At 46.5% G+C, this 15,597-nt stretch overlaps 9 protein-coding genes across 9 annotated transcripts; 4 read left to right on the forward strand and 5 right to left on the reverse strand.

The window, feature by feature from the left end:
• Positions 1-201: 201 nt before the first annotated feature.
• On the forward strand, positions 202-2,105 carry L203_100056 (uncharacterized protein; the record flags this gene model as incomplete). The annotated part of the gene is made up of 5 exons (XM_066209524.1): positions 202-593; positions 737-784; positions 835-1,388; positions 1,433-1,603; positions 1,645-2,105. The coding sequence occupies 5 exons, from the start codon at positions 202-204 to the stop codon at positions 2,103-2,105; spliced, it is 1,626 nt and encodes a 541-aa protein (XP_066065621.1).
• Positions 2,106-2,443: 338 nt separating this feature from the next.
• Positions 2,444-3,862, reverse strand: L203_100057 (uncharacterized protein; the record flags this gene model as incomplete). The annotated part of the gene is made up of 3 exons (XM_066209525.1): positions 2,444-2,666; positions 2,714-3,547; positions 3,600-3,862. 3 exons carry the CDS (start codon positions 3,860-3,862, stop codon positions 2,444-2,446), a joined length of 1,320 nt encoding a protein of 439 aa, XP_066065622.1.
• Positions 3,863-4,209: 347 nt separating this feature from the next.
• Positions 4,210-5,277, reverse strand: L203_100058 (uncharacterized protein; the record flags this gene model as incomplete). The annotated part of the gene is made up of 5 exons (XM_066209526.1): positions 4,210-4,288; positions 4,357-4,919; positions 4,976-5,064; positions 5,116-5,194; positions 5,254-5,277. The coding sequence occupies 5 exons, from the start codon at positions 5,275-5,277 to the stop codon at positions 4,210-4,212; spliced, it is 834 nt and encodes a 277-aa protein (XP_066065623.1).
• A 365-nt stretch (positions 5,278-5,642) lies between these two features.
• On the forward strand, positions 5,643-7,579 carry L203_100059 (uncharacterized protein; the record flags this gene model as incomplete). Its single annotated transcript, XM_066209527.1, has 4 exons — positions 5,643-6,279; positions 6,331-6,594; positions 6,644-6,783; positions 6,833-7,579. 4 exons carry the CDS (start codon positions 5,643-5,645, stop codon positions 7,577-7,579), a joined length of 1,788 nt encoding a protein of 595 aa, XP_066065624.1.
• Positions 7,580-7,838: 259 nt separating this feature from the next.
• Positions 7,839-9,884, reverse strand: L203_100060 (lysine-tRNA ligase; the record flags this gene model as incomplete). Its single annotated transcript, XM_066209528.1, has 6 exons — positions 7,839-8,031; positions 8,085-8,404; positions 8,453-9,260; positions 9,320-9,426; positions 9,471-9,774; positions 9,820-9,884. The coding sequence occupies 6 exons, from the start codon at positions 9,882-9,884 to the stop codon at positions 7,839-7,841; spliced, it is 1,797 nt and encodes a 598-aa protein (XP_066065625.1).
• A 277-nt stretch (positions 9,885-10,161) lies between these two features.
• L203_100061 (ribosomal protein L15) lies at positions 10,162-11,028 on the forward strand (the record flags this gene model as incomplete). The annotated part of the gene is made up of 3 exons (XM_066209529.1): positions 10,162-10,445; positions 10,492-10,853; positions 10,904-11,028. The coding sequence occupies 3 exons, from the start codon at positions 10,162-10,164 to the stop codon at positions 11,026-11,028; spliced, it is 771 nt and encodes a 256-aa protein (XP_066065626.1).
• Positions 11,029-11,089: 61 nt separating this feature from the next.
• On the reverse strand, positions 11,090-12,367 carry L203_100062 (uncharacterized protein; the record flags this gene model as incomplete). Its single annotated transcript, XM_066209530.1, has 5 exons — positions 11,090-11,836; positions 11,896-12,046; positions 12,109-12,181; positions 12,231-12,310; positions 12,363-12,367. 5 exons carry the CDS (start codon positions 12,365-12,367, stop codon positions 11,090-11,092), a joined length of 1,056 nt encoding a protein of 351 aa, XP_066065627.1.
• Positions 12,368-12,520: 153 nt separating this feature from the next.
• On the reverse strand, positions 12,521-13,205 carry L203_100063 (uncharacterized protein; the record flags this gene model as incomplete). Its single annotated transcript, XM_066209531.1, has 2 exons — positions 12,521-12,686; positions 12,736-13,205. The coding sequence occupies 2 exons, from the start codon at positions 13,203-13,205 to the stop codon at positions 12,521-12,523; spliced, it is 636 nt and encodes a 211-aa protein (XP_066065628.1).
• Positions 13,206-13,785: 580 nt separating this feature from the next.
• Positions 13,786-15,219, forward strand: L203_100064 (uncharacterized protein; the record flags this gene model as incomplete). Its single annotated transcript, XM_066209532.1, has 4 exons — positions 13,786-13,844; positions 13,894-14,159; positions 14,567-14,875; positions 14,990-15,219. 4 exons carry the CDS (start codon positions 13,786-13,788, stop codon positions 15,217-15,219), a joined length of 864 nt encoding a protein of 287 aa, XP_066065629.1.
• Positions 15,220-15,597: the final 378 nt, after the last annotated feature.

The raw sequence follows: 15,597 nt of genomic DNA on the forward strand, positions 1-15,597 counted from the left end.
CTCGGTTCGCCGGAGAGAATAGCGCTGTCCGGGTGGCAACACACCGTCGCGAGTTTTTCCCAATGTGATCGACGTGAGTGGAAAGGGAAATAAAAAGAAAATACAATATAAAAAAGTTTCCTTGATTTGTTTTATTTTGATTTCTCTCTTCTACTTGTCGGTCCTGGGGGAGGACAGACGCGTATGGCCTGACACGTCGAAATGGCCGCAAAAAAGGCAGAAGGAAAACGCAGGCTATCCATCCACACCGACACCATCGACAAGAAAATCAAGCATCGCCATGCGCTGGGAGGAGCGTCGCCAAAGTCGCCATACGCATCGTCGACGAGTTCAAACGGCGGAGAGGGACAGCAGACGGTGCAAGCAATCCGTCACGCCGCGTCGACGGGCACGTCGCGACACTCGAGTCCGCCAGGCGGATTCAATTTGTCCTCGGGACAGCCGTTGGTGAATCCACCGCCAAAGACGCAGGCGGCGTTTGTAGGGAAGCTGTATTCGATGTTGGAGGACGAGGAGATTGCAAAGACGGGGCTGATCTATTGGAGTGCGGAGGGAAAGACGTTTACTTGTCCAAACCCGACCGAGTTTTCAAAGTAGGTCTGGAGGCCGGATAGCGCTGATGGGTGTAGGGTGGTATTGCCACGGTATTTCAAGCACAACAATTGGCAGAGTTTTGTGCGGCAGTTGAATATGTATTCGTGAGTGCGTCAGTGTGGGATGTTGCTGATGGCTGTAGTTTCAACAAGGTTGGTGGCCGTGTTTGGGTCGTTGTTGACGTTGGCAGGTGAATGATATCTATTCGACGACAACGGATCCCCAGGCATGGGAGTTTAGGCACTCTTTGTTTCGTCGCGGCGAGCCTCTTTTGCTGCCTAGCATCAAGCGAAAGTCGTCGAGGCCGACACACGATGGCCTCTCGCTCACCTCTCCGACCGAGGACCCACCGGACATGTCAAAAGCAGTCGCGGGTTGGATGCGGGACCCTTACCGTACTGTGTCGTCGCCGCATTCGCAGCAGTCGTCGTTTTACCCGTATAACGATTTGGGTGCTCGGAAAGACGACAGGCCGCCATCGCGGGGTGGGATGTGGGAACGACAGCCTCGGATGCTGCCGCCATCGGACACGCCGCCGCCAGTTCGATTCCATCCGGATCCGAGTCGGCCACCTCTGCCCGCGCAACGGTACCATCCAATGGGGTATCCCGAGTCACCCATCTATGGCCAATCGCCAATGATGGATAGCTTGCTGGCCCAGGTTGCCATGTTGGAAGAACGGGTGCAGAGGCTGCAAGAAGTGTTGAACAACGATCGTGTCGAGCACGTGAGGAGCAGTCTCGACTTTACCAGTTATCTGCTGCAGATGGTTGGGTGGGCAGCGGGAGAGCGACGTGAGTGGCACTGGCGTCGTCGGTCGCTAATGGCGGTTTAGGAGACTCGCCCGAGATACGGGCGTTGCAGGATACGCTCAGCCGTCAGAATGCGGATATGCGTCAAAAGTATGAAGCATTTATGGCGTCAGATGCGCTAGCTACAATGGCCAGTGGAGGTGGACGGGAGCGAGATTCCTTGAGCAGAGAGCGCGAGGGTGGAAAGGGTGCCCGTCGTGAGTGTGGTTATCCGTCTGTCACCACTGACACCACCTAGACGAACGTCCGCCCATGTTTCCAGCTTATCGGTCCACACCTATTCCGGATACCCGTCTACCACAGACTGCTCGGTCTGGCTCGGCTACTGTTCCCCGTACCCCTCCAGTCAATAGCTATCACGGCGAACAGTACCAAGCGCGTATGGAGGGCGCAAGGGATAATTTTGTCAATCCTCCGCCTCCGCATCAGGTTCAAGGACTTGGCTTTCATGCTGGGCCTGTTTACATGTCGCGCTCAAGCGCTGCCTACTCTGCATTTGTCAACGGACCCTCTGTACCTCCACCCCCAGGTTATCGGGGTATTACTCCTGACGAACGTGATTATCGAGAGGTTGACAAGCGCGAGCAGCAGACGGATAGTCTATCAAACATAGATCGAAGAAGAGACTCTGAACGAGAAGAAATACCTCCTACGGAGGAAAAAAAATCAAAAGCAGGTTTGAAAAACCTCTTAAATTGATCCAGTTCGAGGTGGGCTAGAGAGTAGGAGATTGTCCCAGGACTTCCTCGCACGTCAGCTACCCTTTCGACAGCACATATTCCAGCATCCAATGACGACCCATAATTCCCTTTGCATTCTTGTTCTTTTGTATACGACTTTTTGATCATACATTACGACCTATTGAGAAAACGCCTTGACATTTACCAAGAATTGTGTCATTTGCATATTTTCTGCTTTGCATGGGGACCAAGAATGACAAAACCCCCGTTTTTGATTGCCTAATTTGCCTTTACAAAATATTATATATCCAATAATGAAAACTTGATAGGTACATGCATACAAATTAAGTAACGCTCTCATCTCAAAAGATGTCCTACTGCTCTCTTTCGTCCATCCAAAGATCTTCTCTCAGATATCGACCCGCTGTTTCTCATTGCCCGACTATAAAACTTGTTGATTGAAGCTTTTCCCGCTGGAGCAGTAGCGCTAGACTCGACCCGGGGATCAAATACAGGCGGAAGGCCTACACTGCTTGTAGTAGATAGTGTTGGTGGAAGAAGACGCAAGGTGGTTTTATCTCTACAAACAAATCAGTAAAACTCCACAACCATAACAATCTCACGCACGATATCCTCCTGCTGGTTTTGGGTCTCTCGATCTTTCTCCTCTTTCTTCTCCCTGCTTTGTTTCCGTCTGTTGCTTGTTCAGTCTTTGTTATTTCACTTTGGTGGGCCTTTTCTGCTTCAGCTTGAGCCGCGGCCTGGAGAATGGACTGAGGAAGAGGTTTGACTCTGGAAACCAGGTTATATTGCGTCTCATCCTGACTGTCTTCTTCTTCGCTGGGCTTTTCTTCAGCTTGATTAGATTCCCCAGCTTTTCTCTTTTCCGCACGTTCTCTTCTCGATCCTTCGCTCTTCCCCACAACCTGAGTTTCTGGCTTGAGCGTTGAGCTCAAGCCGGATCGTTCGGCAGCAGCTTCCATCATCTTTTGCATCTCATTCCATTTGGCTTTGCTTGCGGGGTCGATTTGGATACTGTCAAGGTTTTCCGAGTCGTCGGAAGCATCATCTCTTACGTTCTCATCCTCTGCAGAAGTGTTTACGTCAGAGGTATCAGCATCGTCTTCAGAGTCGGTATGAAAGGATTGTCGGTCTGAATCGTCCACTTCGTTGTCGTCGCTCTCTTCGTCGTCCATGTCAGATTCTTCATCTCCAGCTTGAGCCATGGCCGCTTCCATTCTCTTCCTTAATCTCTTTGTTTCTACATCTTCACCCTCGCCCTCTTCATCCGTACTGTTTCCCTCCTGCGATAGAGTTGGACTGCTTTTGTCTTGACCCTTCGGACGCTTGCCCTTCATCCTTCCTGCAGAAATCTGACTAGAAGCCAACCGTTTCTCGGCCTTTTTGGATTGTATGGCTTGTGATCTGACTCTAGCAGCTTGACTCTTTTCCGTTCTCATTCTATCAATTTCTTGTCAATGTGACAAACCATGACAGGATAATCAAAACACACCTTGCTTCACGCTGAGTAGCTGCCTTCTCAGCTTGCATGGCCGCACCCATATCAACAGTCTCGGGCGCCTCATCTTGACTTTCTGCATCTTCCTCTTGACTTTTTTCTTTTTCCGTGCGTTCAATAGCACTGGAGAGATTATCGACATCGGAGTCAACGGCGAGTGTCGGCTTATCTACATCTGACCCTTCTTCAAAGGTGATTTTCTTGCCTTTAGGAGGCTGAATAGATGTAAAAGTATCAAGGCGCTTTTTCTGGCCCATTTCTTTTATTGTATGTATATTGAGAGTTGAAGAAATTTACAAATGACAATCATTCCGAGTGAAATTTGATGTCCGGATATCTCCACCTTCCAAGCGGACATGCCGGACACAAATGTGTGGGAGGTAAACTCTACATGTCGTAACTTTTTCAAGTTGTTCCTCATCTTCCCAGTCTTTCCGTCAAACCTTTTTAGGAAGGGAAGCAGGGTCAAGAATGTGTGTATATGGTGTCCTGATCTATGTACGTTCACCGAGAGACATGATATGGTGACTACTAACCTTGCATCTAGTTATACAATTACATGCGTAGAGTTATCTTACAATGATACAATGCCCACAATTTTCCTCTAGTCTCTCAGTCGTTTCGATGCCGGCGCAATGACGCCAGCGTCGTCGCTTCGTCCAGACGCGCTACGAGTTGCATTACTGATTCGGTTGCAAAAGATTAAAAGTCAGTCATTTTAAGGCAGGCAATGAGATGCGAGCGCACCCACTTCCTTCCGCCCGAAAGGGCACCACCGATGCTCCCAACATTTGCTAGGGCTGAGAGTAGCCTCGAGCCTGCAATCTTCTCTTGGCCGGATTTGGGCTCGACATTTGACATCTCTGAGGATTCTTGACCGGTGGAGACGCCTAATGTGTCAAAAGTAGACCAAGTGCTGGCAACATTGCCCAATTCTCTCAGATTCCTTTTCTGGTCTTTGTTGTTTTGGGAGTTTTGAAGAACTTGCAGATATGTATTGTCCCTTCTTTTCTTGTACGATGATTCTTCATTCTGATCATTGATCGCCGCTTGTCTAAGGTCGGCAATCCGATCGTCCAAAGCACCCAGTAATGTTTCAGCAGTGGTACACCAATTTTGAAGACAAGTTTGCATTTTGGCGACATCTTCTAAGCGGACATCTCTGCCCGAAACAGAGTCGATGTGGAGGGTAAGAGTGTCATGGTGGAGTTTACCAGTCAAAAGACCAGCATAAATGGCGTCAATGACGAGATCCTCTACTTGTCGGGTTGTCTCGAGATGAAGATCTAAAAGCAGTTTGTCGTACTTTAGGGACTAAGCAGAAATTGAATATCAGTTGATACAAGACAGCCAATAGAACAGGCCCTTACACGATGCTGCAATGCAAGTGAGACGAGGGTAAGATGCTTGAGCTTGTTGATATGAGCTTCTTGTAATGGCGGGAGCCCAGTCTTGTTCTCTTTTATCGACCTTAGTCCATTTTCTGTGGTTAAGCTGAGCATCTACCTACCCTCATAATCACCCAGAGTTCCGTAGGCGAATAATTCCAAGAGGCGATAATGTCCACTTGTTGACGGATCAGAAGCCAGCTGCTCATTTGCAATTAGCTAACCACTATATCAAGATAAAAATAATACTAGCTACTCACCGCTTGTATATTTGGCATCTCCATCAATTCTGAAAACACATACACTCCTGGCTGCTATCGTCAGTATTGCCCTCTCACCAGAGACATACTGCAGCAGTAACGTCTAATACCACTTTTGCCGCTGCAGCTCCTTTTGTAGAGCGAGCGAGTATTAAAAAAGGCTCAATTGCTAGTGACTGGTCTGCCATATTGCTTATCAAAAGGTAAAACGACTTTGACAATATATATAGAAATGGATTTGACCAGAAATAATAATTGATGAGACCCCCCCCCTCTCAAAAAAATAATTCCGTCGTATTTTATCCGTTCCCCCAAATAACTTTACTCTCTTTCTTCCCCTCACATATGATTTGTTTTGACCTCCACTCTAGACATTCACCTTGTTCATTATGAACAATCATCAACCTCTACATCTCGCAGCGGCTGTGAATGATATTCCATTCATTGATGCGGCTCTTGTGGATACCCAACACTTTTTCGGCACTCTAGAGGCAGAGTCCCACCAAGAGTCTCAGCACCATGGCAATGTCGGCGTCGGCTCAGTGCACCAGTCGGCCCAACCTACGCAAGAAGAGATTGACGCAGTCATCAAAGAATCGTTGCTCAAGGCCGAGCAGCAATCTAGAGCAGAAGCCGAGCAGGCTGCTGCTGCCTTGGAAGACGGTGTATCTCCAAATGAAAACTTTACCCATCATCAGCTCCAAGACGAGGCTGACGAACAGAAACTACATGGGGATGAAGTCTCTCAACTACCACCGATAGGACATCAGCACATGCTTGGTAGCGAATTCAACCCTATCATGGACCCTCCTGTTTGCTCAGCTCCATTTCAGCGGCCAATCCGTTCGGATGAGACGACCCCATCGCCAGTGTACTATACATTTATAGACAGAGCCATGTTTGATGTGTGGCTGGAAGGAGAAAGCAGCTGGTGTCATTATGTACAGCGCAGGTCGACTACGCCTGACAAGCGATCAGCAGAGAGGTTACAGACGAGGTTGGCCAAATACGAGAAAAAGTTGGAAGGTTAGTGGAGTTTGACTTGACCAGTCTTTATCGACTGAATTTATAATGCAGCAATGTCGTCCGAAGAGCGTGCCCGCGCAGCTCCTCTCAAGACACGGCGTCGAAACCGTGTCTCACCGGTTGCTGCCAAAGTGACATACACATGTCATCATGCAGGAACTTACTCTTCTCAACATTCCAACAATTTGCCGAAAGAAAAGTTGAGAATGAACACCAAAAAGAGCGTCAAATGCGCCTGCCCGAGCAGGATTGTATTGAGTGAGATGCAGACAGGCGACTGTCGAGTCTGTTACTATTGGAAGCATGAAGGACATGGTGCGTCTTTTGCTATTGCGTGGCCTATGGAAATGGCTAACTGTATTAGACCCATATTCAGAGAATGATAGAGATGGTGGAAGATTGAATAAGGCTGTCGATGAATGGATGATTTGTCAAATTCACGCAGGCAAGACTCCTGACGAGATTCGTCGTGCTCTTGATATGAACGACGACGAAAAGAGAGCCGTACGTTTTTTCAAGTTACCTTCTGGTGATTAATGGTGATTGTGAGCAGTACCTCGAGAAGGTGGCTATAGACCCTTCGTCTGTAGATCCGAATCTTCCACCGCCTATAGCCCTCGCTCGAGAAACAAAGTATAAATATTCAGAAATATACAATCGTTACCGCAAACTCAAAGGGCCTATCAAGAACTCCAGATCAGTAAAAAGTATTGACTTTGTATCGAATGTTGTTGTTAGCGCAAGTAGAAGAGGGAAAGGAAAGCGGAAGGCTTCAGAGTTCCTTGAAGGAGAGTTTGGCTCTTCGTTGGAAATTTGCGTGCATGACAAGCAATCAGAGCCAGCTGTAAAGAAGGGGACAATTGAAAGGCATAGAGCAATATCCCTAACGAATCATGGACTTGACGAAACATTCAGCATCGATCCTGCACTGGCCGATAGACCTGGTCAATCAGCCAGCACTATTCCTTCATCAGCTAGCGAGGCCTTGATAGATGAGCATTTAGGACTAGAAGCAGATGCCGACAATCCTCTTCCACCTCAAGCTGAGCCAGAACCGGAAGCTCGGCACAATTCGCACCCAAATGGCTCTGTATCCTCTTCTGCTCTGTCCACGCTTCCGCCATCGACCACTACCCTCCACCACGCTACTGGCGAAGGGGATTATGCTTCGCTGACTGCTACACATGAATCCCTTGCAAGAGCCCTTTTGGCGTTGCCGGGCGGGGGCGGATTACGGGATGAGGAGATTGCAGGAATGAGTCTGGAAGAAGCAATGAGAAGACTCACAGGAGATCTTTAAGGAATTCTGTTATGGTGGTTGTTTAGAAGAGTTATCTCCGTCCTACTTCTCTACCGTGATTGCTTTAAATCGTATCGCAACCCCGAAGTTAATCGATGGCAACGAGAAATGTAACATGTGTATGTAAGTCTTCAACTTGTCACAATTTTACCCTTAACGGCCGCAAACCAGATATAAAGATATTCATGGCAGAATAACAATCTAATTTATAATTGTCGCTATCAGTTTCTGCATACAGTATTTTTTATGTAGTAATCTTTCAAGCAGAGGCTTCCTTGGCTGCCTGAGTTGCGGTCATACTGGGCGGCACTGCTTCAACAGAGTTGGCGACAACAGGTCGCATGGCTGGGAAAAGCAAAACCTCCTTGATATTTGAAGAATCTGTAAGGAACATGACAAGTCGGTCAATACCGAGACCCCAGCCACCAGTAGGAGGCAATCCGTATTCAAGACTATGTCATTGTTTTAGCAAATGGCATGGAACGGGTTGAAAATCAAGACATACGCATCGAGGAAAGTCTCATCTACACCCTGCGCCTCATCATCACCTTGCTCCTTTTGCCTCACTTGTTCTTGGAATCGATCTCTCTGGTCAAAAGGATCATTCAACTCGGTGTAGGCATTGCAAATTTCTTTGGTACAGACAAATGCCTCAAATCGTTCACAGAGTCCTGGGCGAGATCGGTGGTACTTGGCCAGTGGGGACATAACTTGAGGGTGACCAACAATAAAGGATGGATTAACGCATCTATTTTCAATGTATTCGCCAACGAGTTTGTCGAGGAGACGAGCGTTTGTCTTGGGTTCGCTGCAATCGACTTTATGCTATCTTCACGTCAATAAACCACATAGATAGAGGAAAGATGTACTGACCTGCTCGCAAAGATCACGTAAGAATTTGTTAGCGTTGTCATCATGTAGAGTTTCTCCAGGGGGAAACTTGACGTTCAATTGCTTTTCTAACTCTTCGATCATGTCAAATCTCTGCCAAGGTTTCTTGAAATCGACCTCATATGACTTCTTACCCTCTCCCTTACCCTGAGGGTGGAAAGTCAACTTGGTACCGCCAGTTAGAGTCTTGACGAGGCCTTCAATCATATCCTCCGTCATCTCCATAACGTCGTACATGTCAGCATAGGCCATGTAAAATTCACAAATAGAGAATTCGGGATTGTGAGTCATGTCTATTTGCTCATTTCTAAACACACGGCCAATCTCAAAAACGCGATCAAGGCCACCCACGACAAGCTCCTTGAGATACAATTCAGGGGCGATACGCATAAATAAGTCGAGCTTGAGATCATTGTGATGGGTAACAAATGGCTTGGCAGTAGCTCCACCAGCAATCATAGACATCATGGGTGTTTCAACTTCTAGGAATCCCCGGTCATCCAGGAATTTGCGTATATAACTGATGACCTTGGATCGGGTGACAAAGATGTCTCGGGTAGAAGGGTTCATGATCAAGTCTAGGTAACGTTTCCTGTACCTAGTCTCCAAGTCTGTTACACCCTCTCGGCCAGGCAAGAGATGGAGACAAGGAGAGAGAAGTTGGATGGAAGAGATGGTAAGTGATAGCTCGCCCGTTTTGGACCTAGAAGGGAGGCCGGTAACGCCAATTATGTCACCTCTACGAATAAGTTTGTGAGAAACTGTGTACTCTTCGAGTGAGGAGGCATTTCTGCGTAAAACAGCTGGTCAGTACTTTTGCCCTGAGACTGAGGGATATATCAGACTTACTGAGCTTGAGCCAAGAGCTGAAGCTTGACGCCGTCTTGTTTGATATCGTAAAACCTCAGCTTGGGACCAGACTCTCGAATCGTGTAAACTCTGCCTGTAAGAGTGATCTATCATTTCATCAGAGCTGTCTCTCAGTCCCGTGCTAGCTTACAGGTTTGCCCAAACAATGTGTCTCGCCTTCCCTTAGAGTACCCTCTTTACCCCATTCCTCTACAAAAGCTGGTACACTATGAGAGACATGAAATTTGTGAGGGTACGGATTAGGCTGCTTAGTCTCTCGAAGCTTGGCAATTTCCTGGTATCTCATTTCATGGAATTGAGTAGCGTCCATTTCTGGTTCTTCCCCTTGAGTTTCAGGCTTGACCTTGGGCGTGGAGTGGTGTTCATTTCTCAAAAGCATCTTATCAGCCTTTTTAGCGGCCACTAAACGCTCCTTTCGTCGTCTTTTTAGTTCACTGTCAACTTGTTAGCCATTTTCAGCTGTTTTTTATTGTACTTGCGATTTAGACACCATTTCTCCAGTCACTTCATCCTTGAGGAGATTAACCTCTACAGGAGCCGACATATTGAGCTGTCTGGTCAGAAAGAGTGATTTAAAAGCTGGTTGGTATGTTTTTGGGGCTACCCGTATGCTTTTGGTGGCAGAAAAGTGTTTTATAGAGCTTATCAAAGTTCTTGACATGCACTTTGTTGTTAAACATTTGTATCTTAATTTTAATTCTCGAGTACGAGAAAATGTTATGTGGCATTTTATGGCAATTTGTTCCCGCTGATAATCCAGTTCTTCTCTCTCATCTCATTTCTCAAAAAATCATCATATTACTTTACAACATTATTTTATAATGATTAAGACACTTCTCGCGGCAACATCAAAAATATTATCGAAATCCTTCCCTTCAAACTTTAGAACGGTTTCCACCGTTCACTTAGGTAATCTTTCTCCTGCTACAGGATCTACGAAAACAGACACAAGATATGGAAGAGGTCCTGGTAGTCAAAAGGGTGGTACATCTGGTCGAGGCCACAAAGGGCAGAAAGCAAGGAGTGGTAAAGGTGTAAGACTGGGTTTTGAAGGTGGCCAAACTCCTCTATACCGTAGAATCCCAAAGAGAGGTTTTATCAACTTGCATGTTTTCTTGCTTTACATTGTAACAAGACTGACATTAGTACAGCACATCCAAGACATACGCTCCACTGTCAATTGCAACTCTCCAGCGGTGGATTGCCTCCAATCGTATCTCACCTGATGAACCCATCACCCTCCGTACCATCTTATCCTCCAACGCAGTCCACGGTCTTTCCCATCTGTCAGGTATAAAACTCCTCGGCGACGTGGATCCTACACTCCCTCTCCCTCCCCTCAAGCTTGAGCTGTCTAGATACAGTAAGGAAGCGGCCAAGGCCATCATAGAAGCTGGAGGAGAGGTCAAGGCAGTGTATCATAATAATTTGAGTTTAAGAAGGGAGTGGTATCCTGAAAAGTTTGAGGGAAGAGAATTCAAAAGCGCATTGCCAACAAGAAAGAATGACATTCGTGTGTTTTTCATTCGCAAGTCGTCTCGGTGTACTGACCAGTGAGCTTAGTGTACTATACGAACCCAGTTAAATACGGATATCTTGCACCGAATCTCAAGGCCTCTCCCACAAAAATATCCCCTCAAGAATGGAATCAAGTCCGCAAGGATGCATTAGAAGACAAGACGGCCTGAACACATTACCAGGCGTAGAAGTGAATCTCTAAGATGTACAGAATGCATCTTCCTTGTACACTCAATACCTACCATGATCTCTGTCTCTTCTGTATCTATCATCTCTGTCCCTATCTGTATACCTATTGTCTGATCTCTGCCAATCAGACCTCTCTGTCTCCTGTCTCCTCCTGTCTCCATCCTGTTCCCTATTCCTACTTGAATATTCGGATTCGTGTGTCTCGCCCCTTTGCTTACCCCTCTCGTCACGCTCGAGTTCCCAACGACCTTGACGCCAATCGTCTCTATCCGCTTTGCTATGAAAATCCTTATATTCTCGATGCTTGGCATATTGAGGGGAGCGAGCCCAACGTTCTTTAGATTCCCCTCTCCTCTCTTCACTTCTATCATCTCTCATCTTACTCATTTCAGGCTTCAAGTCCCTCTCTTTTTCACTCCCCTGCTTCAGACGTTGTGCTTTCTGCTCTTTTTTTAACCTCTTGGCCTCTTTCCTTGCTCTTTTCTCTTCCTTCGTCTCTCCTTCATGTTTTCTCTTTTTGTCCTTTGTCTTTCCATTATTTTCTTTTGCTTTTTTCTCCGCTCTGAGTGCTGCTCTTTCAGCTCTTAAATATTTTGCCATGGGATCTTCTTCATCTATACCACCTGCGTTTCTATCGCCATCTTCGGCTTCAGAATCGACGGATGATCCAGAGTCGCCGGAATCAGAGAGGATAGGAGGCGCAGCATTGTACACAGGTTCATCGGGCTCTGTGTACGTTCCGTCAGCGTTACGAGTACCCTGTTGTCGGTAGTTTTTGGTATGGTCAACCTAAAAGAAGAGCCATTCTCAGCTTCTATAGTGGCACTAAAAAGCGAAAAATGGCTCACCCGGATCGTCCGCCCAATGATGGTCGTCCCATTCATATTGTCAACAGCCAAGACGGTAGAACGTTGATCCTCATACATCAAAAAGCCAAAGCCACGGGATTTGCCAGTTTCCTTATCCCTCACAAGGTTGACATCAAGGATTTCTCCCCATCTATATAAACATGCCTCAAATGAGTACACATTTTGGCACAATGTTAGGCAAGAGAGACATACTGAGAAAAGATGGCGATAAGATCGCCTTCTGTGAGATCAAACGGCAGTCCTCCTACGAATATGTATGCAGAGTCTATACATGAGTTAATGATTGTCAATGACATGAATAGTTATAGAGACACCTTTGTACTCATCATGCCATGAGCCTTTTACGCCCAATTCAAGTTCACGCTGATTGATACGATTGATCTCTTTCACGGTACTGTTGTTGCATCTGTCAGCTCGAATATATGGGATATAGGTTATTGACTTACTTCATTTTCAATTTTATCAATGAAAAGAACAGAAGAGATGAAAAAGTAAAATGGGATGCGGAGAAAAGTCAATTTTAATTTTTTTAAATATCAAAAAAAAAAAAGATCAATAACGCTGCCAGATAAGATTATACAAAATCTCATACGACTGCATGCAGCTACCAAAACTCTTTTCTCTTTTGCCTAATATCCCTATCCAGTCTCTTCTGGTATCCCCAGCTCGCTTTCTGCCTTTCCGTTGATTGCCTCTTGGCCGCAGCCTGAGTATGAGAGAGAGGAGCCACTCTGGGTATCAAACGATGCAGCGAAGAAGGAATTTGGAGGCTGCAGAATTTTAAACATGGAGCTCACATAACACCGAAACAGGACTCACCTCTCGCCAATCTCTCTTCTACTCTTACCCTCTGCTCTCATCTCCTTCATCTTTTCCACTACTTGCTGATCCCACTCTACTTTTTCACCATACCATACCCTTGCACCATGTTTTCCCAGCTCTACCGCACCTTCTTCTCCGCTGAGTCGTACACTCTGACTTCCAACCGTCCACTTTATAAAGTCTGGCACTGCTCCTGTCTTGTAGGACGGGGCCGAGGGAGGTGGTGAGTGACAGAAGGTGAGGCCAGTGTCTGACAGGCTTGCTGAAGTGGAAAGCACTGACGGAGTCGAGGGAGGAGCGACTGGATGAGAAGTACCAGAGGTGGGTAACTGTTGTTTTGGGGTGTGTGGTGAGGCGAGAACAGGTCTGCGAGGTGGACGGGCGCGATGAAGTACACCACGGGTAGCTCCAAGCCGTGAAAAGACGGACAACGAAAGAGATATACGGGAGCTGGATCCAAGTGGCATGATGGAAAGATGTTTTAAAAGTTGAAAGAAATGAATGTGAATGAAAGAGTAGAAAAAGCGAAAAAGTGTAGACATATGACTGTTACGTAATATTTATTGAGCAGGGTGTCCAACCTCCACCTTTGCTATCCATCAGATGAAATGTTCCAACCAACAGATATGATTTATCATTTGCATTTACAAGATTATAAGGATGAGAACTAGGCGAAGATAGAGCCCTGGAGGGGCAACTCATCATTTAGAGATTTGCAAGTACATCTCTTGTTTCTACTTCAACGAGTCTTGACGGCACTTCTCATCTGGTACTGACAAGGCTCACAGGTTGACTCTTTGCCTCTCTCTATAATATAGCTATAAGCGCTGGAGGCTGTTTTTCACTCATTCTCTGATTGCCGGAAAACCATTAGCTGACATGGTAAAGGTCACCTTCAAGACTTTCCCTTGACCTCTCTTTGCCTCGCAAGCTATAGCTTTGCCGGGTGGCAGGTGGGATTGAACACAATTTTCGAAAATCTATGATAGGCAGCAGGATTTGCATCAAGGAGAGGAAAGGATGAGCAGCACTGCATTGCTAAAAATCATGCCATCCTCTGAACCGCCCTCTATCTGCCTGTGCAAATTCAAACTCTATAAGTCTATGTGACTATTCTCTGTCGGCATTCATTCCAGTAAGCGCTACTTCTTCCAGCAAAGAGAGTGGCGAAGAAACGCAGCTCGTAGATGGACCTGCTAATGTCAATCCTGGGCTAGACACTGCTCATTCCAATCCTTGCAATCTTTCGGTAGACGCTCTTTCAGCGCTCCTGGCGATTACAACTACTTTCGAAACATATACCTATACAGTGTATGATCCCGTTACGATCTCTCAAGTCTCATACAGTGCCCAAATTGTCGAGTCCACGTCCACGTTAGCTACTGACTCTCAAATGGCTGGTGAGAGTAAACAAGGAGAAGGTTAGTGGAATCAAGTAGAACAAGCCGTAGATGGCAACGCCAGTCAGCTGGCAAGCGATACCGTGCCTACCATCACTCTTGAGGTCGTTCTTAAGCCTACACAGCTGTGTCCTCTTACCAGCTGATTTCAGCCTCAACGTCGCCACTGATGAGCAAGACAGGAGGCAGATGAGATTTAGGATTAAACCATACATATCAGCAACGATGGGACTGTCACAGCGGCGTCTATTTGGATATCATCGGCAGTCGCTTCCTACTCTGCCAGCTCTCTATCCGGTTGATGCAGCGGCCCATTCCCCTTAGCAGCCTATCACCACGACGGTAAAAATCCAGACCCTCGTCCTTAATCCCTAGCCCTTCAGCCAATGCATACTCGACGAGCGTCATCAATATTCATATCCCGTTAGCTACTTTCTCCTCTACATCAGACTCTGGCAACGGCTCTTGCACAGATAAGCCTAACCCTACTGGCGACTTGTTACCTTTCAGCAGCTCACAGAGCGCTATAGATGCAATAGCTTTGCCTACCAATGACTCGCCAAGTAGTGTGGCTGGCGCTGCTAATGGGTCCCCTGCTGTTGCTGCCAGTGAACCAAGCCTTGATTCTTCTGACAATGGCACTGTCGAGCGATCCGGACCCCAGCTCTTCCGCTCTCAATCACTCTTCCAACACTCAAGACGTGTACACGAGTGCGAGCAATGGAACAGCTACATCTGTAGACAGTTGGAACACAACTGCGAGTTTATTATTCTCATTCCTCTATTCCACAGTCACAGTCGCTGAAAGGAAACTGCTACATCAAGCGCTCCATCTTATACAAAAACATTAGCTCCGGACGCCACCGCAACAGTAACAAAGTATGAAATCGACGTCGAGACAGTGTACATCACATCTTGGACAACAGTCGATAATACCTTGACTCGTTACTCTTCTCACCCTACGCAAGCCGCTTCCAGCACAGCGTCGCCGGATGCGAGCAAAGATATTATTTTCTCAGTCTTAACGGGAGGAACTGATGTGAACGAGAAAAGTACAAAGGCCTTGTCTACTGCACATTAATCTATCATGGGTGGTGAGAGGGGAGAATAATCTGTTCTTGAGTGTGAAGACATTGTTATATTTAGATTTACCATTGGACATTCCAGTAAAGGTTTGTATGGCTTTGGAAGCTTTTAACTTGCTTGGTAGATTTGTTGCAAAATTGCCATGAAGGTAGATACAGATAGTCAGATATTATGGCATGATAATAGCTGTAACTAAATTAACCGACATTGATTCGTCTCTTTCGTCGACATTGTTGACCTGCTTCCCAAATCCTATCTCATTACTCGACATGTCGTGTTGACTGTTACTCGAACAAATGAACTCGTACTTCAAGGTCATTTATAAATCTGACATCATGCTAACCGACACTTTTATATCCTCTATACAGCCTAA

This window comes from Cryptococcus depauperatus, chromosome 1 (assembly GCF_001720195.1).
Source record: "Cryptococcus depauperatus CBS 7841 chromosome 1, complete sequence".
NCBI lineage: Eukaryota > Fungi > Basidiomycota > Tremellomycetes > Tremellales > Cryptococcaceae > Cryptococcus > Cryptococcus depauperatus.